Genomic DNA, 26,184 nt, shown 5'->3' on the forward strand with positions numbered 1-26,184 from the left:
GCACCTGGCACCTTAATTCCTGAATACACTGAAGATCAAATGATGTCCTTCCAAATTACATTCAACCAGACATTTACGAAGTCATAATCAGTCTACACAAGGTGGTTTTGTCTTTCCCTCACTGCCAGTTTTTTTGAAGGTGCTCTGCTGAAATCGCAAAAATAACCATTAAGATACGATGAGGGGCTGTCACTCCTCCATGTTGTTCTAAAAGATGCTTTAACAAAAAATGGTCTCTTCTATCTATTATGATGCAGACAGAGCACATATCTTAGACAGGTTTCTCCCTGACTCTTCTATGAATACTCATATACGATTTAGCAGACTGCACCTGCTTGGCTTAATAATACCGGCTAGATGGAGGAAAAGTCACAAGGTCTGAAGAGTATCAGGCTCTTTCTCCCTGTCATCTCTGCTACCAGCTAGGTCCCTGAGACAGCGTACAGCACCAGAAGATCACCTTGAAACTGCAAACCAGATGCAGACAGCCTTAATCTTTGCTGACGGTGTACTTTGGAGGTGATACACTGCTCAGCGTTGCTGGCTGGTGGGGAGGTTCCTGCTGCCACTCATGTCATAAGCAGGTCCTGTCAAGGCCAGGTAAGATTCGGATGCATGTGCTAGCAGGGCATTTCATTTCCCCTGACTTCATATTTCCATATGAATGGAATCCATTCATAAGAATCAAGGCCATTCCATAAGAATCACCAGAAGAAAAGCACTGGGGCTTCTCCCCCATTCCTCTGCAGGAAAGGGATGTATTTGATTAATGAGTTTGGGAGAAGTAGCTGAGTAAGGTGGTTCAGTCCCTTCTGGTTCCCCCTTTATGTCTGGATCATCCTGGCCATACAGAGAGGACTCCAGTCACCCTGCCATACCACAGTGGCCTGTCCCTTCAGGGAGGCTTGGTCCTGCCTGAGACTAGGTGAGCAGACGTACGTAAGTCAGGATTGACCTGCTACGAACTGCAGATTCAAAAATCGCATTCTCTATTGGCTTCTTCAGAAATAAAACTGAATTCTTTTTCCTTTTTAATTTCAATCTGTCTGTGCCTTGTTTTTCAATTGGCTCTTAACTCAGGATTGCAGGAAAAGGGGTGTCATATAATGATCTCCTAACATCTTTCCTGCCCCTCTGCCCTCAGTGTTTTCTGGCTTTCTACCAGCTTCCTCCTGGAGTGAGAAACAGCCCAGACTCCTTCTTCTCCCCCTCATCAAAAGCAATCTCCACATAGCTCACTCCCTCAAGGGCTTGATCGCAATTACCCAGCTACGGGACCAGTCAGAAGAGCTGACCCAGGCGGTACACTAGCGTGTCAGCATTTCACCTCTAACTTGGGATTTCCAGCCTTCCAGGAAGCAGGTACATCAAGAGCCTGCTGACTGACGACCCTTTGGATGCAATTTGCTCTCCTTATTGAGAGATCCATTTTGGACCAAACTCTAAAAGACAGAGAGAAGAAGCTAAACTTTTTGATTCCATCTCCTCTGAAGAACAAAAATTATAGCTGAATACTATTGTTTTTAAAAGTGCAGAAAAAGAGTTATTTGGGGAGCCAGGCACATCCCTTTAACGTCATACCATACCTTTTATCCTGCTCTTCTTGGTTGTCACTTGCTTTGCTTACAGATAGCAGCCTCTTGTCGCGAGGAACCTAGAAATATCATCAACCAGCAGTGAGATTCACATAGATGCAACTGTGACTTGTGTGCAGAGCTAGAAACCAGCAGAAGCAAAGAAACTGAGGCGGAAGTGTTTTCTGGGTGGCACATTTGCTACAGGCAGGAGATGGTTAAAGGTGAGTATCCCAAGTGGCAATGACAGTGGATCAGACACACAGCGGTGATGATAACCAGAAGGCCATAATGATCATGATTCGCTGTGCACTGCTGACACAGGTCTGCATGGACCTGACCACTGCCCGAGCCTGCCCCACCTTGGAAGTGAATGAGAGGAAAAGAGCACCTTTAGCGAATGGTGAATCTGGACCCTGGAGATGACAGAAATCATCATGCATTTAGAACAAGCATCCTGTTAATGAACAGGGGCTGACCCTCCGCTCTGATGAGGGACTTTAAGTGCTGACACGGAAGAAAGCAAACTAGACATGGGGCTACACTACCTAGCTGGAAAGCAGCATCTAATATACCTGGACCAGCCTTTAACCACCATCCCCATAGAGTTTATAGCTTTGCTTCCACAATTTTTCTTCTAATGCACTTTTAGTATTGTCTTTGCAACCACAATGCCAACACATCACCTGAAAGGTTATTGAAAAATACTACTAGAGGAAAGAAAGCCCTGTGGGCTGCATTTCTGGACCACCAATCAATCACCCTACTGCAGCATGGGTCATTCACATATCTCTGCCATCATTTCCAAACACATGAATAGTGGGCTTCGATTTGGTTGATTGATTGGTTGGATGGATGGATTTTTTGTTTGTTTACATTTTGGGGTGTGGGGGGTTTGTTTTTGCTACATCTCCACATCTTTGTGCTAGCCAAACACCTTTACACTCAAATGCAGCCCTCACTATTTTGACAGAAAAGAGCTTTTATGAGAAGCATCCCTCTTCTGGATTCTTCTATAAGTTCTTACAGTTTCCACTCACCTGGATACATATGCAAGCCAGTCAGATGGATGAGGGAGACAGTATAGCAAGGTGGCTACCAGTCAAGACTCAGACCTGTCTGGGTTCAAACCTCAACTCTACCACTAACTAAATTCTGCCCCACTTTCCCCCTTGGTAAACCATGCTTAATGGCAGTCCTATGACTCTCAGTGTTTTTCAGGAAAATTAAATGAGTTAACTTTTCAAAGTACTTGAAGTATCTAATACTTTATAATATTTACTAAATAAAAATAAGTCAATTTTGGGCACTTGGGTGGCTCAGTTGGTTAAGCGTCCGACTTCAGTTCAGGTCATGATCTCACGGTTCACGGGTTTAAGCCCTCCATTGGGCTCTGTGCTGACAGCTCAGAGCCTGGAGCCTGCTTCTGACTCTGTGTCTCCCTTTCTCTCCACCCCTTCCCCACTCATGCTCCGTTTCTCTCTGTCTCAATAATAAACATAAAAAATTTTTCAAAAAATAGGTCAAGGGGCACCTGGGTGGCTCAGTTGGTTAAGCGTCCAGCTTCAGCTCAGGTCATGATCTTACAGTTCGTGGGTTTGAGCCCTGCATTGGGCTCGGTGCTGACAGCTCAGAACCTGAAGCCTGCTTCAGATTCTGTGTCTCCCTCTCTCTGCCCCTCCCCTGCTCATGCTTTGTGTGTGTCTCTCTCTGTCTGTCTCTCTCAAAAATAAACATTAAAAAAAAAAAAAGAAATGAGGTGAATGAAACATAGCTCCTATCATCAACTGAAGATGACAGAGAAACATAAAAATATCAACATTCAAGCATCATTATTCACAGTAGCCAAAAGATGGAAACAACCCAAATGTCCATCTACAGATGAATGAATAAACAAAATATGACATATACATACAGTGGAATATTATTCAGCCTTAAAAGGAAAGGAAATTCTGATACATGCTTTAATATGAGTCTTGAAGACATTTACGCTAAATCTTGTGTGACTCAAATCCACCCACTTTCCTCCGGATGCTTGCCTCCTGGTTCAGCCTCCAACATCTCTTCCCTGGGCTACTGCATCAGCCTCCTAAATAGTCTTTCTTCTCCTTCACTTAGTCCCTGCAAATCCATTAAGAAGATCCAGACTGACCTTAAAAATGCAAGTCTAATCCCATTATGCTCTTACGTAAGATTCTGCAGTGCCTCCCATTACTTTTGAGAACATGGCTCCAAAAAACCCTCCACCTCAACTTGGGTGGCCCCCATCACTGCCATGCATATAGTCACACTGTATCTCAAACATGCAGTGCTCCTTCTTTCAGCTTATTGGATACCCATTCCACCTCCATATCTATCACCATTGTTGGATGGTCACAGTAGTGAATATTTGTTGGAAGGATGGAAGGACGGAAGGACGGATGGACAGTTGGATGGATGGATGGATGGATGGATGGACTGATGGATATACAGATGGACAGAAGTATAAATAGATGGCTATATGAATGCACAAACAAGCCAACCAACAAACTGGTTTCCAGAGTTATACAGTCAACAAAATAGATAGGAACCAACTAGCCAAAGAAGCTACTTTCACAGAGCTGTAATCAGATAATTATGAACCACCTTTCCTTCAGGGGAAAATGAAGTAAGATACAGTGAGTCAAACCACTTTTAAAGTTAATTAACTAATGGAATCTATTATGTTTTCTGTCATGCTTGAAATTCATCAAAAGTTCACACTTGACTTGGAAGCTATTGATAGGTAGCTTGAACAGGATATAAAACTAGGCTAATATTTGAGCCCCTAACTTTTGAGGATTTTAGCAATTTGGCTATCTTTAATAGATCCCATTTAAAAAGCTTTGAATGGATTTTTAAAAATTTTAACCCATCTTTAAATGGGGTTCAAAAAAAGCAAATTTCTGGGTGCCTGGGTGGCTCAGTTGGTTGCACATTCGACTTCTGCTCAGGTCATGATCTCATGGTTCATGAGTTCAAGCCCCACATCGGGCTCTGCACTGACAGGTCAGAGCCTGGAGCCTGCTTCGGATCTGTGTCTCCCTCTCTTTCTGCCCCTCCCCCACTCGTGCTCTGTCTCTCTCTCAAAAATAAAACTAACATTAAAAAAAGGACAATTTCTAGTGGTGGACAGTGTTATGAACTGAATGGTTTCCCTTCAAAGTTTGTGTGTCAAAGCCCTAACTCCCAATGTGACTGTACTTGGAGACACAGATTTGCAGGAGGTAATCAAGGTTAATTAAGGCCATAACACTGGGGCCCTAGACCAATAAGACTGATGTCCTTATAAGAAAAAGAAGAGACACCACAAAGACATACACACAGAGAAAAGGCCATATAAGGACGCAGCCAGGAGGCAGCCATCTGCATTCAGGAAGGAAGAGAGGCCTCACCAGACATCAACCCTGCAAGCCCCTTGATCTTGGACTTCCAGCCCCAGAACTGAGAAAATAAATTTCTGTTGTTTAAGCCACCCAGTCTGTGGTATTCTGTTATGGAAGCCCCTCAGATTAACATGGACAGTGCAATAGAATGGATATGAGGAAATTTACAGGATTGTCTTTTGACCTTGAATAAATCCCACTTAGTTGCCTGACCTATAGAATATAAAACCTGATGGGCTTTGCTGTGGCGATCCTGTGGTGACAGTTTAAAAATGTACATGAAAAGACTTTGAAATGTATGAACTGCTATACCAAGATATGCCTTTGCAGTTTCCAAGGACAGGGGTCACCATTTCTTGAGTGTCTACTGCGTATCACACACACTCCTCATTACTGTCCCCTGAGGGGCGATATAGTCCAACTTTAGGAGTGAGGAAAATGGTGTATTTTACAAAAAGAATCAATTAGCACTTCCAAAGCGGTATAAAAAAAATCTATCGAATTTAAGTGATAATACGACAGCAATTGTTACAATAATAATTTAACTTCCCAAAGCTTACACTCAAAAAATAGAATCTCTTTATTTTTCATTGATATTTTACTTTACACAAAAGAAGGTCTATCCTCAAAGTAGGTTTAACTCTGCTGTAACTTTAATACCAGTATATATAAGTTGTGAATGTCAGAGAGCTCAGGCCTGAAAATGATCACTTGGACACAGTTTTGGGAAACAAGACTAATTCTTCAATGTTTAAAATGTTTCAAGCAAAGACATAATCAAGTTTGTGTGACACAAAAGGAGCCGTGTAACTCTACTTGTCCACACAGTCTCAGAAACCATTTTATTGAAAACTTTTATATCCTAGGAACGCCTAGGTGGCTCAGTCAGTTAAGCATCCAACTCCGGTTCAGGTCATGAACTCGTGGTTCGTGAGTTTGAGCCCCACACCGGGCTCTGTGTTGACAGCTCAAGGCCTGGAGCCTGCTTCGGATTCTGTGTCTCCCTCTCTTTCTAACCTCCCCTGCTTGCACTTTCTCTCTCTCTCTCTCTAAAATAAATAAAAGCATTTAAAAAATTTTTATATCCTAAAATAGTAAATCAATCAGGAAAAATGATAGTTCAACAGAGTTATAGACTTGACAACAAATTGAGTTTTTATATAAACTCCTTACTCTGCATCTCAATATATTTACAGACAGCAATGATTCAGTTTTCTTTTAAATATTAAAAATATGAAAGAGGAGAGGTAACTAGGTACCTCATTTACTAGTAATTATCCTCTGCACCTATATTGGAAATAAAATACACTGTTTTCATAAATTACATTGCTTTCATAAATCACTAATTATTTGGTTTGGAGGTATACTTCTCTTTTAATGCAAAGGAATTACCATCTGATACAACTATCTGAAATGACGTCCACCACACCGTGATGGAATAAAATCTATTTTGAAAAAATTAGAACAATATATTACTTCAAAACATATCTTAATATAGTTCTTCAATGTCTTACCAAACTACTAACATATTAATGTCGTTATAAAAGCCACAAAAGGAAGCTGTAATGACCCAAGTGATTACGTCAGGGTCACTCTAACGGTGGGAGCTCTTTGGAAAGTAGGAGAACTCTGGTGTAGGACAGAGAAAGGGAACAACACAATGTGCAACCGTGGAGAGCTGGGAGGGCACAGAGAGCAAGAAACAGGGAGGAAAATAGGAAGAGGTTAAAGCCAACTAAAAGGAAAATTGTTCCTCTTGGGTGATCTCAGATGGGGGGGCGGGGTGCGGCAGGGATTCGGTTCTTGTTCGAAAATAAAGCGTACACTGTGCCCAGCCAGCAAAATAAACACAGCCATTGTCACCTTTGTGCCAATTCCCAACCCAGGCCAATGGTGTTCACAATCAAAGCCAGCAGTAAATCTCATTCAGTAAATACTTGTTGATTTTTTACACTTCACCAGTGCTCAGGGAACAGGTCATCCTGCCTAAGAGATAGACCACTGTTTCCTGTTTGGTTTCCTGAAATAGTCTTATCTTGAAGGCATTGAATGGCAGGTATTTTTGTAAAGTAAGGGAATTACATTCATTTTGTTTCAAGGATTTTTCAAAATGAGTATTTAGTACCCATCAAAACACATGGAAACAAGGGTAAACACAAATTTGGGTTTTGGAATTGCTGCAGAAGTCTACCACAAGGCACTCATTGGAGTAGTCCTTATGAAGCTAAAATATCAATAAATCTAGAAACTCTGAATGGGCGTTAAGGAGGGCACTTTCTGGGATGAGCACTGCATGTCAGATATAAGAGATAAATCACTGGGTTCTACTCCTGAAGCAAAGACCACACTGTATATTAACTCACTTGAATTTAAATTTAAAAAAAAAGTTTCTATTATCCTAAAAAATGACAAATTTAAAAGCAGCCTAAATGCCCAATAACTGAGTGATGACTAAATTACAGTATAGCCACTCAACTCCTTTTTTTTTTTTTTTTAAGTAATCTCTACGCCCAGCGTGAGGCTTGAACTAACAACCCTGAGATCGAGTCACTTGCTTTACCAACTGAGCTGGCCAGGCGTCCCGTCATATTCTCATTCACCAAAAATCATAAAGTGAAGATGGCAGCAAAGAAATATTTGCAATATGGTATGAAGGAGGAATTACATGCAGATAATATAAATGCATGTGAACAGAGGGCACAGAAGTAATTACCCCAAACTGAAAACTTCCTCTGGGTGGGTGGTGAGGCTCTGCTTCAGCGAAGGGAAAGCAGGGAGGCAGTGAAAACAGAACAGGCTGAGTTCTGAAGTGATCTCGGAACTACTATGTTCTCCCCCCTCCTCCCGCCAACCAGGGGGGTCTCTGGGGACAGGAAGGGGAGCCAGCGGGGCTGCGGGGTCTACCTTGTAGTAGTCGTACAGCAGCCCCAAGGCAGCGGCACTGTCCTCGTCGCCATTAATGCTCATCATCGCCTTGGTGGCTGCCGTCAGGGGGTTCTCCAGATACGACTTCCAGGCTTCATCCTCACTGGTGTAGGCTCTTCGGGTATTGAACGGAGGGTCACTGGGCATGGGCACTAAGGCCACCAGTCGTTTGGTACTTGAAAGCAAGAGAAATGTGAGGCTCATTATAAGAGAAATGATCCTTTATCCACCAAAAATACATACATTGTATGGTTAATCTGTGCTCCCCCAGAGTGGAGAAGGGCAGGTTAACACTAAAGTGGCTGTCATGTTGCATTTAAAAAGCCCCTGTGCCCCTGAGAAGTAATAATGGTCTTTACAAGGTTGTATGAGTATTATAAGTGGATCCCCTTCACACTTGGGTTTTTCATCTTCTGACATTCTAGAAGCCAAATCATTTTTATTTGATTGCTCTTATTAAGGAATGTTAGAATATGTGTGACCCTGTGAGGAAGCAGGTTTCATTGAACTCTCTGAGTTCTAATTATAAACAAATATGTGCAGTACATGAAATAGAATCAATACAAACGATTACTAAAAACTTTTATCTAGTTTAATCTACATTTGAAATTGTTTGCAAATTATACACCAGTCCACGTCTCTTCATTAAAATGGCAGTATAACTACTTTGTAAATAAGGCATATTGTAGACACGCTGCATGATAACGATACAAAGTAACAGTAATGACACAGACTCTATGTGAACCCTCGGTTGCCACAGAATCCTCCTATATTTCAGTGACACAGAAGTTCCAAGTTATAAAATCCTCATGGAGAGTGAGTAGAGTACCTGGAAAATTTTTTTTTTAAATTTTTAACGTTTATTTATTTTTGAGAGAGAGACAGAGTGTAAGCGGGACAGGGGCAGAAAGAGAGGGAGACACAGAATCCAAAGCAGGCTCCAGGCTCTGAGCTGTCAGCACAGAGCGTGATGTGGGGCTCAAACCCACCAACCGTGAGATCATGACCTGAGCTAAAGTCGGATGCTTAACCAACTGAGCCACCCAGGTGCCCGTGGAGAATTTTCAGCAGAGACAGAAAGGGGTTGGAGTCATTTATCAATCCTAGCCAAGCCAAACTTGGGTAAAAAATTGAAATTGACAAGGTAATTTCTTACAGAGGATGTGACAATGACTCAAACACCCAAATACCACGACAGTCCTCAGCAGCTCCCTGGGCCAGGACCCCAGCTGACAAGTTACAGGCGCCTGGAAAGGCTTTGGCACTTGTCTCCTGGCCGCCTATTGTTTGCTCATTGAAACAGAACAATATCTAAGGATGACATATTGTATTTCAATAACAGCTGTAACACATAGTAACACAGCATGGACAAGTGACAAGACTGGTGAAGGCAATACCTGAATTAATAAATGGAAATCTAGCCACTGTGGGTCCTCTATGGTCACTCAGTTCTAACAGAGGTACCTTTTTGCTGACACTCCTACAGGCCCTTCCAGGGGTAGATGGTCTCTCAGCTCACTCTGTGACAGAGAAGCAGTGTGCACTCTCGACACGAACCGTGTCGAGGGCCCTCTCCGTGTTGACACGGTGCCATGCACTGGTATGAGATCAGAAAATGACAGTGTCATTGGTAAGATCTATCAGGGAATAGAGTGGGAAATCCACATTTAGTAGAGTGGAATTCTAGGCTAGATAGTTTCCAGGCTCCTGATTTCAACTCTATGTCAGCGGTTTGGTAAAACAACGGATTGGGAAGAGAGAGAGAATACTGACCCAATCACAAATGAAGTGGATTAAAATTGTATAATGATGTTTCTGGAAGTAAAGGAGAAAACGCCTAGTGGAAGAATTTGCTGAGCATTAGGCAGTGTGGTGGCATGGACTGGCATGCGGGCTGGAAGGGAGTCCTTGCCCACCACTTACAAAGGTAGAGAACTCTGAGTTTCAGCTTTTGCATGCCTTAAATAAGGACAGCAAGGCCTACCCTACTTATCTCACAATGTGATTGTGAGAAGCAGATAGAAAATGGATAAAATAGGGGCGCCTGGGTGGCTTAGTCGGTCAAGCGTCCGACTTTCGCTTAGGTCATGTACTCGCGGTTCGTGGGTTCGAGCCCCGCGTCGGGCTCTGTGCTGACTGCCAGCTCAGAGCCTGGAGACTGTTTCAGTCTGTGACTCCCTCTCTCTCTGACCCTCCCCTGCTCACGCTCTCGCTCTCTCTCTCTCTCCTAGAAATAAATAAAACATTTAAAAAAAAAAAAAAGAAAATGGATAAAATAGAGCTCTGTAAACTGCACACTGCTATACAAATTACAGGTACTACCGTCAGTGCACAGTTCATTGCTCCTCTAAAGTTTGTAGGTGCACCAATTTTTGGTAAAGTCGATTACAATTTAAAAGCGTCAAAGATAGGGGCACCTGGGACACTTGGTTGGTTAAGCCTCTGACTCTTGATTTTGGCTCCCATCATGATCTCACAGTCATGGGATCGAGCTGCACTGTCAGCACAGAGCCTGCTTGAGACTCTCTCTCTCTCTCTCTCTCTCTCTCACCCTCCCTCTCTGTCCCTCACACACTCTTTCTCTCTCAAAATAAATAAAGAAACATTTTTTTAAAGTGTTAAAGATAATCATTAATTAGAAGAAAACCAAAGATTTCACTTAGCTTTTACTGAGAACTTACACCAGTCATTGAGGATGCAGTGACAAACGAGACAGACCCTGTCCCATTGCCCACACAGCTTGGAGTCCAGTGGAGGAGAGAAAGTACCCACATTAGAAGAGCGATGAGCCTGAGAAAGGGCGTGTGACAGAGGAGACGAACCTATTTGGAGGAGGGAGGAGGAGCCAGAGTTTCTACAAAGACGTGAAGGTGGGAATGTGTTGGTCAATGCTGAAATGGGCAGATGCGGGAAAGATTTGTTAAAGTGAAGAAGATTTTGGTAATTCTGAATAATGGAATTTTCTGACAAAAGGAGCTCATTTGTATTCATTCTGGAGTCAGCTAGAGGAATTTATATATTCTAGTCTAATACTAAAATAGCATTTTCGTGTTGTGAAAATTACTAATTTTTATAGGATACGGTTGGATTTGGGGACAGAAATGTTGGTGACATCTTAAGGGTCTGTAAGTGCAAGAAATGAGGCCTCTGGGGATTATCAAGAGGGTAGAGGTGGTCAGCCCAGGTGTGGCAATGCCACCACCACCCCTTCTACAGTTGTTTAGCTGGGGCCACCCTAGCTGATCCCACTACTTAAAGGATGAAGCAGCAAATTGTGAAACCTAATCTGTGTCCAGCAGGGTCCAGCAATCATGCACACTTAAATGTTTCAACACCTAAAATGCTCAGTCCTACAGGAATGAATGAAGAGCTTCATGTCATTTGCAGTGACCTCATCATTGAAAAAGATTTGGATCTTATTCTCTTTGATGACTGAGAGAAGCATATATTGCTGGGAGGAGGAAGGTGTTAATTACAGCACTGGCTAATTTCCAAAACTTTAACAGGAAGTGCCAGGCTGAAGGATAAGAGCCAACTCATAGTTTACACTAAGTGGTGTCCTGATTTTTCTTCCAGTCTTCCTTCTTAATGTCCCTCCTCCCTCTTCCTTCCTGCTGGATCTTCTGGATTGCCGATTTCATTGGTTCCTGGCACAAATCTTCACTCATAAATTTAGATTCGTCAGCCTTTCCCCTACAATAAATGGTTGATGAATCCTTACATGATTAGGGTAAAGACATATTCTGGGAAAGCACAACTTTACTAGCTCTTTCTTTTCACACTTTTGGTGGCCAAAGGAGCCTTTTATGTTCTTTCCTATAACTGCAGAATGACTTTGTTATTTGGCTTCATAGATTATAATCTCTCCGGTACAGAACATTGTTGAATAAAGCTTGGTTTAATAAAAACAGAATAATCAATGATACGCTAAGCAAAAATGTAGACTTGTAAAGAAAGGAAAGTTTCAGAGAGCAGATTTTACCAAAGTTTCTAACTCTGAAGCTGATTTTCACCTATGTTCTTTTGGAATGGTAGTTCCCCTGCGGCTCTGGTCAACTTTTTAAATAGTCTTTCTATAGCGTTAGGTATGGCATGTTCTGGGTAGCCAAACAGCAACCATAAACTTGATCCCTGGGCCTTCTTTGGAGAAAAGTTTAGTTTAATACCTGAGAGCATTCACAGCCAGGCTGAAGGCCACGTGAGATCGCACATATAACTTTCTGTTCTCATTTGTTTCTTCAATCCACTATTTTACTTTGTGGATGTTGGGAGAACAGTTGAGATGAGTCATCGGCGGAAGCAGTGAAAAGAGGTGGGGCAGTCATGCGGCCTTGCAACTGAGATCTTGACACGGAGTCAGGAAAAGCTCCACATCACACTCTGCCAGAGGCACTCTACCATCCCCCACAAGCCTTACCGAGAGCCTAATGCAGGAATGCTTTGCTAGAGAGGAGCACGCAAAGTGGCAGCATACATCTTTCCCTTCTAAAAATATGTGTAGTAATGGCCAAGAAATCCAGACACAGATCCATTTCACTTCGGACCGCAAAACAAAAATGAGGATGTGACACAGCCACACAAATTATCACTTTTGATCCATTTCTCATCCTCCATTTCTTTCATAACTCCCGGGAAGACACCGATTTTTGTCTTTTTTGTTTTGGTTTCCTTTGTTGCTGTTGTTGTAGGGGGGATTGTCAATCCAGAGGGAGAATGGTTTGGGGGCTGAATAAATGTCAGTCTTTTATGTTGTTGGGTTTTTTTAATGTTTATTTTTGAGAGAGAGAAAGAACATGATTGGGAGAGTGGCAGAGAGAGGGGGACAGAGGATCCGAAGCGGGCTCTGCACTGACAGCAGCGAGCCGATAGTGAGACTTGAGCTCCAAACCATGAGATCATGATTTGAGCCGAAGTCGGACACTCAACACTCAATGGGCTGAGCCACCAGGCTCCCCTAAATCTCAGTTTTAATTTCAGTTTTGTCATCTATTGAATTTAGATGAGTTACTTTCCTTCTTTGAGCTTCCATATTTTTCACCCGTAACATGATATCAGTGTTTGAGAGCTGTTCTAAAGGAATAACTCAGAAATTTACAAATAAAGTGGCTGGCACATTACAGATAAATAGTTCAAAAAATAGTAGTTTACTAATAGTAACATAATAATATATATAATAATCACATTAGTATGACTTCTCTTTAGAACTGATTCTATCAATGACCTCTGTTCAAAATCCAACCGTCTGTTGTCAGCTTTTAATCTCCTCGAATTTTCTCAGCCATTTGCTACTTCTGTAGAATCTTGCCTTGCCTGGTTTCCAAGACAGTGGGAAAAAGCGGGTCTCCTCTGCAGCCAGTCATTCATTCCCAGTTTTACCCCACCTCAATTCTCCTTTTATTCCTCGAACTCTGATCGTCCTGAAGCCTTTGCTCTTTTATCTCCATTGTTGATTCTAGTGACTTTCACTGATCTTCTACCTTAATGACTAACAGATGTGTATTGCCAGAGACCCAGTTCTGCACTTTCTGCTCAGATGCTCTGTTATCAACTGAAAACTCAACAGGTCCAAAACTAAGCTAATCATCACTTCTCAGTTGGGCACTCCTCACCATTGTCTGTCTCTGGTCATCTAGAACCAAATCTTGTGTACTGGTTTAAAAGATACACTCAGGAGCCATACTGCCTGGGTACGAATCCTGTATAACCCTGGACAAGTTAGCTCATCTTTCTGTGCATCAGTTTCCTCACTTGTAAAATCGAGATATACTTCAAGTGAAGTAAAATAATATGCACTGCCTAGTATTTTTGTCAGAATTAAATATAGAAGCAGTGTAAAAGCTAGGTACATTCTAGCTTTTGTTATTTCTCTTTGTCCCTTATACAGAGTCAGTTACCAGACCCACCATCCCAGCTTTAGTCTTATCTCTTCACACCTCCAGCTAGTCTCCCTATCCTTCAACTTTCCCCTCTTCAGTCCATATTGTAGCCCCATGGAATCATCCTCCTAGGACATTTAAGTATATATGAGTTGCAGTTTCAAGTACTATAAAGGGAATGGGGGAGGATGGGAGCTCGATTTTTCATGTTTTCATAAAATCAATGTATAGCATATTTGTAAAGTTGATAAATGTAAGTTGCCTTAATTGTAAGTTTAAAAAAATTTTTAATGTTTATTCATTTTTGAGAGAGGCAGAGACAGAGCATGAGCAAGCGAGGGAGAGAGACAGAAGGAGACACAGAATCCAAAGCAGGTTCCAGGCTCCGAATTGTGAGCACAGAGCCTGACACAGGGCCCGAACTTGCGAACCACAAGATCATGACCTAAGCTGAAGTCAGCAGATCAACCGACTGAGCCACCCAGGCTCCCTGCCTTAACTGTAAATTTAATTTAACAAGTATTGATCATATCTAAACTATCTTTCTCTCACCTCCTAACTGTCACCTTCAAATTAAATAAATTGAGGAACAATTCTTCTATTCTCCTTAAACGTGAGCTGCATCACTAGGAAACCAAGCAGATTTACATGCAGACCAGAAGCAAACAAGAGGAAGACTAAAACTCAATCAGCAAAGGTCTGAAATTCATGGGCCTTTACACCTACCTGTTGTCCATCATTCTCAACATTGACTTAAGGTGGGGATAAAAGAATTTTTCCACCCAGGACAAGCCACTTCCTTCTCTCTAAGAAGTGAAGTTTTTATAAAATTCACAGGATTTCGTGCTATAGTCTCTATTTCAGTCTCCCCCTCCATCCTCCCCATTCATATCTCTTTCTTGTTCTCTCTCTCTCTCTCACACACACACACACACACACACACACAGCCTTTATCTTGAGAAAATGTGAATTCTGTTCTCCACATAGAATATCTTATCTTATACTGAGTGTTCAGAACTCGGGGGTTAGTCTTCATCTACTTCAATATCTTGTAGCTGATTACTGGCATATAATCACTTCAGCCATATTCAGACTCTAAACTTAAGAGCAAAGTTTCAAGAAGTGACAATTATTCATTCTTCTGGAATCTTGGCATTTTCTCCATTGACAGAATAATACTTGCAAATGGAAACTGACCAGCCCATGGTCCTAGCCAGAGTTAATGTCACGATTTAAATGCCAACAATGTTAGTCATTTCACTGCTGTCTACCCTCAGTAACAATGTTAGTCATTTCACTGCTGTCCACCTTCAGTAACATCTCTCCATTTGGTCCTTGCTAGAGGCAAATCACAAGAGATAGCAGATAGTTTCCATGTTAGAGCAAGAGTTGAAATTTATTAGGAAGGATCTACACTGCACACTTGTTCTTAATGACTGTAACCTTTACCCTTGACCTAAGCCATATAGAATTCAAGGGAAATGAAGTGAATCCAGAGGCCTGGGGTGATATTGATAATCTTCACGTTGGTGATGGTTATGTCTTAAAAAGAGAGGATCCAATTAATTCAGCAAAAATATTCTGATGACTTCCACCACGTAAAATGCATAGTCTTTAAAATTAAAAAACTATAAAACAAACTTACGTTTACTGAAATTAAGATAGTTCCATTTTAGATATACTCATTGCAAAATATGCTGATTCACTGGTTGACACATAATACCTGTCCCCCACCCTCCTTCTCCCGCCCCCTCACAAACTGTGAGATCATGACATGAGCCGAAGTCATACATTTAACTGACAGAGCCACCTGGGAGCCACTTGTTTTTTACATTTTTCAAATAGTGCTCATAAAAGATCAAAGTGTTCAATAATAGTAAGTCACAGGTACTTAATGAGCAACTAGGAAATGCCAGATATGCTTTCTAAGCCCCTAACATGGGTTACCATTTATAACTTATAATAGCCTTAAAGTCAGGAATAGTAACAATGCCCTGTGCACAGATGAAGACATTGGGCAGAGAGTGCTAAGGAAACTGCCCAGGGTCACACAGAAGTCAGCTTAGACCAGAACTGCATCCCAGAGTCTGAGCTCTTAAGCATCCTTCCCTTTTGCCAATTCTTGACCAGGCTCTATTACCAAAATTAGAAGAAAAAAGAAAAGTTACTTGAAAAGAAGGAACTAGAAAACAGTCTGGATACAAGGGTGCAACATGATAGGGGATTTTTTACACGGAAATAAATGAGATGGTGTCCAAATTCAGAGTTCTAGAGAAATCGTGCAAAATGGAAGACTATACAGTCCTTGAAAACACAGAAAACACGTTTCAATTACTTGTAGATTTACAGTGTGCTAAAATATTCTGCAGGCTGCATCTCATATCAAGCAACACAAATAAATTGTAGGGGTGTGGGGAAGGGAAGAAATTCCTCCTTATTCACCTTTAGTTTGACCTGGCTAGAGGTCACCTGTTTTGTTTTGTTTTTTTAATTTTTTTTAAATATTTTTATTTATTTCTAGGAGAGAGAGAGAGACGGTGTGAGCAGGGGAGGGTCAGAGAGAGAGGGAGTCACAGACTGAAACAGGCTCCAGGCTCTGAGCTGGCAGTCAGCACAGAGCCCGACGCGGGGCTCGAACCCACGAGCAGCGAGATCATGACCTAAGCGAAAGTCGGACGCCCAACCGACTAAGCCACCCAGGCGCCCCGAGGTCATCTGTTTTTAAATGGCCTGTGAAAAATGTTAAATAATTGACATGATAGAAATAGAAGTTAAATAATTAGAACATATTGGAAACACTGTATGTAGATAACAACCAAAAATAACACATTTCTACAGGAAAAAATTATTTTTAAACCATATTAACTTTACAAGTTAAAAGGGGAATCAGTTCTTTGGAGGAACTTACAAGGCTCAAATCTCTAGCAGAAAAAAATAAAACACAAAGGCCTCTTATAAGGCTGCGGGACAGACTTCCACCTCAAACCGTTCTGTGTGTGTACTTGTACCTCAAAGGTTTCCCTCAAGTGAGAGAGGTAATCATGTGTATAGCCAACATGGGAACAGAAATTTTAGTGTAATTCAAGAAGATAGAAAGCAAAAGGGATTGGCATAGAAGAGAAATCAAAATCAAGAAGGCTGCACCCCAGCTCTGGGGCAGGAGGGGTTAATGAAGAAGCAAGAACTGGTTTTTCCACTGAGCCCAGAAAACTCTAACTGCGCGTCTTCAGCATCCATGACCAAGCCAGTCCCTCCACGGTGTGCCAGAGGAACTAGACACAGCATTCACTTGTTAAATACACAAGGAGTTAGCCTTTGGGGGGGCCCTAGGACCAGAGAGAGAAATAACTTGGTTAAATGCCTACAGGAATTTCAAACTACCAAATGAGAACAAAGAAAAGAATTCAGCCTGAAACAGGAAAATCTAATGATTCAATCCCCACCTTACTCCCTCGGACCTCACTTGTATGAACACAAAGGAATCTTCCAGGTACCCACAACACCTGTGGCCACTCCTTCCATTTAAGAGAACAGCACCCCCACCCCCACCCCCAGAAGAGTGCGTTCCACTCAGCTGACAAATCCTGCCAGCTCTGAAAGGTGAGTAGTCAGACTCTTCACTTTTGATAGAACTAAAAATCACTTGATATTTTAGGAAACCAGCTGAGGATGAAAGAGCAGCCCCACGATGAATAAAACAGCTTACCGATGAGGAAAATAATTAATGTTGGATATAGAAAATAATGTTAAAAACAAGATGCTGCACCTACAAAGAAAACACAGGTTATGATGAAAAGGAAATGTCACAGAACAAGATAAATAATGTCAGCAATTTTTTAAAAAAATTGTATGAGGGTTAAGTTGAAAAGAGTAAAAAAAAGTTAATAACCTGGGAGATCGAATCAAGGAATTTTGTCAATTTTAAGGAATAAAAGGAAACTCTAAGACATAGTGAAAAGACATATAGAACAGATTTAGGGATATAATGTTCAATTAACAGGAGTAACCGAAGAAAGCAATGAAAACGATGACAGGGAAAAGCAAATAATCAGAGAAATAAGAGAAGAAAATGCTCTCTGGCTGAAGAAAAACTTGAGTCTTGAGAATTAAAGGTTCCAGAGTGCTGGAAGGGGCCATAAAAAGAAACATGTCTACCCAATCCTCCAAAACTTCTATGTTGAAAATTAAATGACAACGCTACAAATGGAAAAAGAACTAAGTCACCTTCAAAAACAAAACAAAACAAAACAAAACAAAAAACAACCAATCAAACAGTCCACTTTCTGTCTACATCACTAAATTCTGCAAGACAAGAGAAAGGGGTCTGAAGGGGGAACAGTGAACACAGCGAACCATCATTTCTGCGTGATGCAAAATCAAGACTTGTTTCGTCATAAAAGGACTTAAAACCTCTTCTGCTCATCCATCTCTTTTGAAAGAATTATTCCTCAATTTGAAGTGAAAAAAGACACTGATGGGGAGGGAAGAAAAGTAACCCAGCAATCAGTTATCAAATATACCAGTAAAATGTTAAATTCACTGTAAATAATTTATGATCATGGAAATGAAATTTATGCCCCTAAGAAAGGATTGTTAAGAATAATACCAAATGGTGGGTGGAAGTGTTAAATCACTATATTGTATACCTGAAATTAATATTACACTGTATGTTAACTAACTGGAATTTAAATAAAAACTTTAAAAATGTTTATCTGAGAATACACCTTGGTGGTAAGAAAACTCTCATTTTAATTATTTGATCACTTGGGATTATTTGAGGTAGTATTCATTTTGCTCACAAAGAAAAAAAAAAGAATAATACCAAATTAGAATGAAATATCTGAGAAGTAATAGGAGAGTGGCTGTTTTAAAAGTATATTGAAATTCTTGCTTTGTATAGAGGAAGAGTAATGGATAATGATTAATTCTTGGTGTTGATAGACAAAATAACTTTAGGGGTGCCTGGGTGGCTCAGTTAAGCATCTGACTTTTGATTTTGGCTCAGGCCATAATCTCAGGGTTAGTGAGATCAAGCCCTGCATTGAGCTCTGCACTGACAGTGCCTGCTTGGGATTCTCTCTCCCTCCTTCTCTGGCCTTCTCTCTCTCTCTCTCTCTCTCTTTCTCTCTCTCTCTCTCTCTCTCTCTTTCTCTCTCTCTCTCTCTCTCTCTCTCACACACCCACACACACACACTAAACTTTAAAAAAATAAAATATAACTTTAAATATGTTTATCAAAAACTCAACAGTTACAGTTGCTAAGCTAAAAATAGGAATGTAGACATTTTAGAATAGTAGTTCTCATAATAAGAATATTATGGGGTCTCTTAGATATTTCAGAGGCTCATGAGGCCAAAATCGTTTTCATAATAATTCTAAGACATTATTTGTCTTACTATGTTAACACTTGCACTAATGATACAGAACGAATGGTGAGTAAAAGTTTTTATTCCTGACATGAATCAGGGCAGGGACATAAAACTGTCCTTGAGTCATTGTGCTCTTATCAACAGACTTATAATAAAAGCAAAGCAAGCAAGCAAACAAACAAAAGTACTATTTAGGAATGTCCTTGATGAAGCTGTAAAAATATGAATTTTATTCATTTCAAACTCTGGATACACATCTTTCCAATATTCTCTGTGTCAAAGTGGGCAGTCCCCCAAAGCCCTTCTGTGTACTGAAGAACAGTGATCGCCTCAAGGAGCATTTGTGCAATCGTTTAAGTGGAAACTGAACGAGCTGCTTTTTTTTTTTTTTCACAGAACTTAATTTTTGTTAAAAGAAAGAAAGACAAGCTACGTTTTTGGACTTGAGTGTTTGGCTGACATTTTCTCAAAAAGAAACCATGTGTGACTGTCCCTTCAAGGAAAACAACTGGCAGTATTTGCTGCCAGTGGTATAATTTGGGCTTTCAAACAAAAACTATAATTTTTAAAAATACTCAAGGATTTCCAAAGAGCTCAATGGGGAAAATTATGTGATTTTTTTGTTAATGTACCATGAACACGTTAACAGTTGGAAGATCTGAATAACTCAGTCCACCAATATTTCCAAATGCCAATGCATGACATTATGAAATCACACACAGGTAAAATATCCTTTCACAGTAGAAGGCAAGCCTAGGAATTTTAATGTAACAGAGTACAGAAAGTTCACTGTATCATTTTGGTTTCTACACTAGAAATAACCTTTAACTTGTCAAATTTTGAAGCCATATCAAAGAATATATACAATTATCTGAAAAGGTTATAAAAATGTTTTTCTTTTCCAACTATCAGTGTAAAGCAGTATTTTCTTCATATACTTCAACCAAAATAACACTGCACAACAAACTGAATAAAGCGGATAAGAATCCAGCCTTGATCTGGTTTTTTTTAAAGCTTATATACTTATTTTGAGAGGGGCAGGGAGGGGCAGAGAGAGAATCCCAAGCAGACGCCACACCATCAGCACAGAGACAATGCAGGGCTCAAACTCAAAACCCACAGGACCATGACCTGAGACCAAATCAAGAGTGGGGCATTTAACCAAATAAGCTACCCAGGTACCCCTCCAGCCTTCATTGATTACACCAGGTATTAAAGAGAATTGCAAAATGTAAAATGATTTCACTCTTCTCACTAAATCCTTTTGTTTCAGAAAATTTTATTTTTCATTTTATGTTAATATGCAGTGGGAGGGCGCCTGGGTGGCTCAGTCGGTTGAGCATCTGACTTCGGCTCAGGTCATGATCTCACAGTTTGTGAGGCTCTGTGCTGACAGCTCAGAGCCTGGAGCTTGCTTCAGATTCTGTGTCTCCCTCTCTCTCTGCCCCTCCCCAGCTTGCACTCTGTGTCTGTCTCTCTCTCTCAAAAATAAATAAACATTTAGGGGTGCCTGGGTGGCTCAGTCGGTTAAGTGTCCAACTTCGGCTCAGGTCATGATCTCATGGTTCGTGGGTTCGAGCCCTGCATCGGGCTCTGTGCTGACAGCTCAGAGCCTGGAGCCTATTTCAGATTCTGTATCTCCCTCTCTCTCTGACCCTCTCCTGCTCACATTGTCTCTCTCTCTCTCTCTCTCAGAAATAAAACATTTTTAAAAAATTAAAAATATGCGTGGGTTTGTAATTATGACTTTAAGTCATAAATCTTTAATTTCTAATATGGCAAGTATCAATATCTGTCTACTTTAATCCACACAAACACAAGTTTTAGGAACTTCAATAATTTAAGAGTGTAAAGGGATTCTAAGAACAAAAAGTTTGAGAACCAGTATTCTAGAAAACTACTAGAGAAAAATAATAGAGAAAGAAATATCCTCAATGTCGGGGTGCCTGGGTGGCTCAATCTGTTAAGCATCTGACTCTTGATCTCAGCTCAGGTCTTGATCTCAGAATCGTGAACTCAAGCCCTCCACTGGGCTCCACACTGGGCATGGAGCCTACTTTAAAAAAATAACCTCGGGGCACCCAGGTGGCTCAAGTTTGTTGAACATCAGATTCTTGATTTTGGCTCAGGTCATGATCTTCACAGTTTGTGAGACTGAGCCCCATGTCGGGCTCTATGCTCACAGCAGACAGCCTGCGTGGGATTCTCTCTCTTCTTCTCTCTCTCTCAAAATATATTAATAAACATTTAAAAAATATATCCTCAATGAAAAGAAAATAAGAATAAAAATGATGACATAACATGGGAAAAATAAGAACTTGATATCAGCAATTGCAGTAAGTGAGCATGAGTTATCCCTGCCTTTAAAAGATACTTTTAAACTGAATTTAAAAAAGAAACCAATATTTTTTTAAGCTCCCATGATTCATAAGAAAATTGACACTGTATCAGGCCATTAGGCAAAGAATTCTTATAACACAAACTAAATTCTCTAACCACACACAATCAAAATTTAAATCAACAACAAAAAGATGGATTTTAAACACTCTACAATTGGAAATTTAAAAATACTCGTCCCAATACTAACAGGCCAAAAAATAGCTCTTAAGGAAAATTTTTAAAAATCAAAACTAAATGATAAAGTACATCTCACACGTTGTCAATATAGATAAATCAGCACCTAACAGCAAGCATTTTATAGCTTTGAGTGCTTTTATTAGAAATGAATAAAAGCTAAGAGCTAAAGAGCTAAGTACATACAATATTAAAAAATAATAATAGTAAGGGGCACATGGATGTCTCAGCCGGTTAAGTGTCCAACTTTGACTCAGGTCATGATCTCACAGTTCGTGAGTTCGAGCCCCACATGGNTTAATAAAATAAAATAAATTTTTAAAAAATAGAACTGCTCTAAAGAAAGAAGAAAGAAGGATGTACTAAAGATAAAACATAAATTAATGAAGACATGATAAAAAGGACAATTTAAATCAAAAGTTTGCTCTTTGAAATGACAAAGAAAACTAACAAAATGGCAAGGATGATCGAATTTTAGAAAAGAAAAGAAGACACAAGTTCAGATGCAGTTCACATTAAAAAAAGAATTTCTGGGGGCACCTGGGGGGGCTCAGTCAGATTTCTGCTGAGGTCAGACTTGGGCTCAGGGCATGATCTCGTGCTTAGTGAGTTTGAGCCCTGAGTCAAGCTCTGTGCTGCCAGCTCAGAGTCTGGAGCCTGCTTCAGATTTGGTGTCTCCCTCTCTCTCTGCCCTCCCCTGCTCACCCTCTGTCTGTCTCTGTCTCTCAAAAATAAACATTTTAAAAACTTCTAAAAATTAAAAAAATATAGAAAAAGAAAAAAGAGAGTTTCTGAATTCCTTAATGCTAATACATTTGAAAACTTAGACAAAATGGAAACATTTTTAGAAAAACAACCAAAACTGATTCAATTACTTAGAAAGAGAAAAACAGTAACTTTACAGAGGAGAAACCTGTCGGCCGCTACTTAACCAAGTGATGAAGGCTGACAGAACTAGTGACGTCATCTACAGCCCGCCATGAATGTGATGAGAAAGATGCTTCACGTCTGTGGTATTCTTTCCTCAAACCCATAACCTCAGGCTAATCATGAGAAAAACAGCAGACACACCCAAATTGGAGGAGGATTCTGCTACGTACTTGACTACTGATTGACTATCCTATCAACAGTGTTTAAACAAGTTAAGTGTGAGTAAATAAGTAAATGAGGTTATGAACCAGAAAAACAAAGAAAAATAAAAACAACACTGGCAGGTGGAACTGTGAGTGACTGGTCTCTATTTAGTAGATTTTATTCAATATTGCTTTATAACTAAATACAGATGGAAGAAAAGACCATTCAGCTGATAGAAAAGTACTGGACGGAAGGAATTAGCTTGAGGGGACTAATAAGTGGAGCATTTTCTTCCTCTTTGTGGCATTCAGAATTCCTGATTTCCCTTTCTCTGCTTCACACGTAAGAGCTGGTCACGGCAACCTTTATTTTATTCGTCGCTCCAAAGCATGAGGCTTCTACTGTGCACCCTTCCCTCTTGACCCAAATGGAAAAGCTCCCTCTAATTCCTTTCAAGAATAGATTTCTACTCTGTGAGCCCTCCCAGTTTGTGACCAAAAGGCCTACTTAGAAGAGAAATGAAAAGTTTAAAAAGCATCTCATATTCTATGAAATGTGTTCCAAAACTACTTGGAACTAGATATACTGAAGACGTCTGTGTACTTCACAGTGGCCTGACATACACCTCGTTTCCGTGCTTGTGAAGAGAATCCTACATAGCATTAAGTGCTGAAAGAGTTCATCATTACCCACTCCGCACTTCTCACTTTACAAATGGGGAAACTGAGGTCCACAAGGATCATACTACTTCCCTGGGACTACATGGGTATCTTCATTAACATCAAAATGATTAGAGGACAAGTTGCAGAAAAATACAGACATTACTGGCTCATTTGTAGACATGCTTTGGAGACACATAAACACTCTTCTATTTGAGGATAAAGTAAAAATTATATGCACATTTGGCAAAAAGTTCCCTCCTACACACACACACACACACACACACACACACACACACACACACACACACTGCTCTTAATTTCTCTCTCAATTCATTGAACAAACCTTTACTGAGCTCCTGCTGTGGAACAGGCACTGACTTAGGTGCACGGGACATAGTATTGACCAAGTGAGACAAAATATCTGCTATTCCTTCCTTCCTTCCTTCCTTCCTTCCTTCCTTCCTCCCTCCCTCCCTTCCTTTCTTTCTTCCTTCCCTCTTTCTTCCCTCCCTCCCTTTCCCTCTCTCTTCCTTGTCTCCTTCCTTCCCTCTCTCTCTCCCTCTGCCTTCCTTCTTCCTTCCAGTGATCTCATCACCAGAGCTCCCACTAGAAATAACCCCACTGCTCACTCTTTGAGTTCCCTTTTCCACAACTGGCTCCAACCCTTAGATACAGGGGTACAGGTATAAAGATGTAATAGAAATTGGATCATGGAAGGCACGCATTTCATATACAGAGTCACTTCTACTATAAACTTGAAATTAAGACAACATCCATCAAGAGGTTTCATTGAGTGTCTACAAGGGGCTGGTATTCTCTGACTACTGGGCTACAGTGAGGAAAAACGCAGACCCAGTCTCTGCCCTGGCGAAGCTTTTGCCGATGAATAAACAACTGCAGGTGTGACAAGTGTTAATGAAGAAAAAGCACATGGTGCTAGGAGAGAATATGTCACATGGATCCTGTGGTGGCCACAAACACTTGACTTCATGGTCCTCCAACTACAGAAAGCATGAGTGATCAAGGAACCCACTGTCAGCTCTGAAATCTATCATGACATTTATGTGGAGGCCACGCTTCCTCATGGGCTGCTCCCAGCCCATCGCCGCGCGGGGCACAGGACCACCAGGAGAGGGCCATCCTGGTAGGCAGGGGACTCGTCTTGTGGCTGACTTTGGCTAGAAGCCTCCCCAGTGGCCTTGCTGAACCTTCCTGAGAATGCAGCAGAGTCCTGCAGACTTCCCCTCAACGTACTTTCCCTCTCTCCTTCCCAGGAGACCGGATTTGCTTGGGGGTCTGGTAGCCCTTCCCATCTTTGCCAGCTCCCTCCCCATTTTTTTCTCACAGGTGGTTGCCCTAATGGAAACCTTGCCTGGAATCCCATCTCGGAGTCTTCATCTCAAAGAGGGCAGACTAACATAGGACCTAGTTTAGACTGAGATGGGCTGTTTAGGATTGGGCTACTGGGGACCACAACATTTCAACAAGGAAGAAAGCAAGGTCTGGGGAAGTTTAAGAGATAGGCAGTGGCCAGATTATGCAAGGGTCTGTAATTTAATTTAAGAATTTTAAAACTTCTTCTAAGTGCATGGGGTAGGTAGGCAGGGCCTTTAGCATGCTAAATGGAACAACTTAATCAAATGTGTATTTTACAAAGATCATGGGGGCTGCAGCAAATGGATGGAAAAGAAAAGAGGTTCTAGGAGATCAAGAGAGAGGCTACTGAAAAGGTCCAACAAAGAGATAAATTAAGAATTATTTTCGGAGCACCTGGGTGGCTCAGTTGGTTAGGTGTCTGACTTCAGCTCAGGTCATGATCTCATGGTTTGTGAGTTTGAGCCCCACATGGGGTTCTGTGCTCACAGCTCAGAGCCTGGAGCCTGCTTCAGATTCTGTTTCTCCCTCTCTCTCTGCCCCACCCCAGCTTGTGAGAAAGAAAGAAAAAGAAAGAGAGAAAGAGAGAAAGAGAGAAAGAGAGAAAGAAAGAAAGAAAGAAAGAAAGAAAGAAAGAAAGGAAGGAAGGAAGGAAGGAAGGAAGAAGGAAAGAAAGAAAGAAAGAAAAGAATTATTTTCTATCTAATGGGAAAATAAATCATTTCATAGGGTCTCCCTTAAGATTCCATGGTCCTTTTCTTTATCTCAAGGCCTCAAGGCATTCAATATTTTACGATTTATTCATTTTAAATTACGGAAAAAATGTAATGTTTATTTACTTTTGAGAGAAAGAGAGACAGAGTGCAATCAAGGGAGGGGCAGAGAGAGAGACACAGAATCCAAAGCAGGCTCCAGGCTCTGAGCTGTCAGCACAGAGCCTCGTGAGGGCTCCAACTCACAAACCGCAAGGTCATGACCTGAGCCAAAGTCAGATGCTTAACCGACTGAGCCACCCAGGTGCCCCTATGTTGTATTCTTGATTTAGGTGCAAGTCCTCATTTTCACCATCTGTGTACATGTGGGTATTACATCTTACTCAAATCGTAATGTCACATAACATGTAAATTAGTTCATATTCTTCAAAATTAGCAGAAACATTCAATGGTAAAAACCTTAGCATACACCTCTATCCCTAATAGATAAGGAAAGATTACAGGCCCATAAATGTTATACACGGAAGTAATGGGAAAGCCCATACAAAGTCCATGCTAAACGCACTGATTACACAAGATGTTCCTCCTCTAAACAAAAGAGGGAAAATAAGTGGGCTTTACGATGTAATAAGCTTCACC

General features: G+C 41.0%; 1 protein-coding gene across 2 annotated transcripts in view; it reads right to left on the bottom strand.

The window, feature by feature from the left end:
- GRHL2 (grainyhead like transcription factor 2) overlaps window positions 1-26,184 on the bottom strand; it is a 165,990-nt gene that overhangs the window by 109,010 nt on the left and 30,796 nt on the right. For both annotated transcript variants that reach the window (XM_077748240.1, XM_077748239.1), the window contains exons 2-3: window positions 7,883-8,078; window positions 1,587-1,654 (exon numbers count right to left, since the gene is read on the bottom strand). In XM_077748240.1, coding sequence (XP_077604366.1) covers window positions 1,587-1,654; window positions 7,883-8,078 — 264 coding nt within the window. The remainder of the gene's footprint in view (window positions 1-1,586; window positions 1,655-7,882; window positions 8,079-26,184) is intronic.

Source organism: Crocuta crocuta, unplaced genomic scaffold (genome assembly GCF_008692635.1).
Source record: "Crocuta crocuta isolate KB4526 unplaced genomic scaffold, BGI_CrCroc_1.0 scaffold39, whole genome shotgun sequence".
NCBI lineage: Eukaryota > Metazoa > Chordata > Mammalia > Carnivora > Hyaenidae > Crocuta > Crocuta crocuta.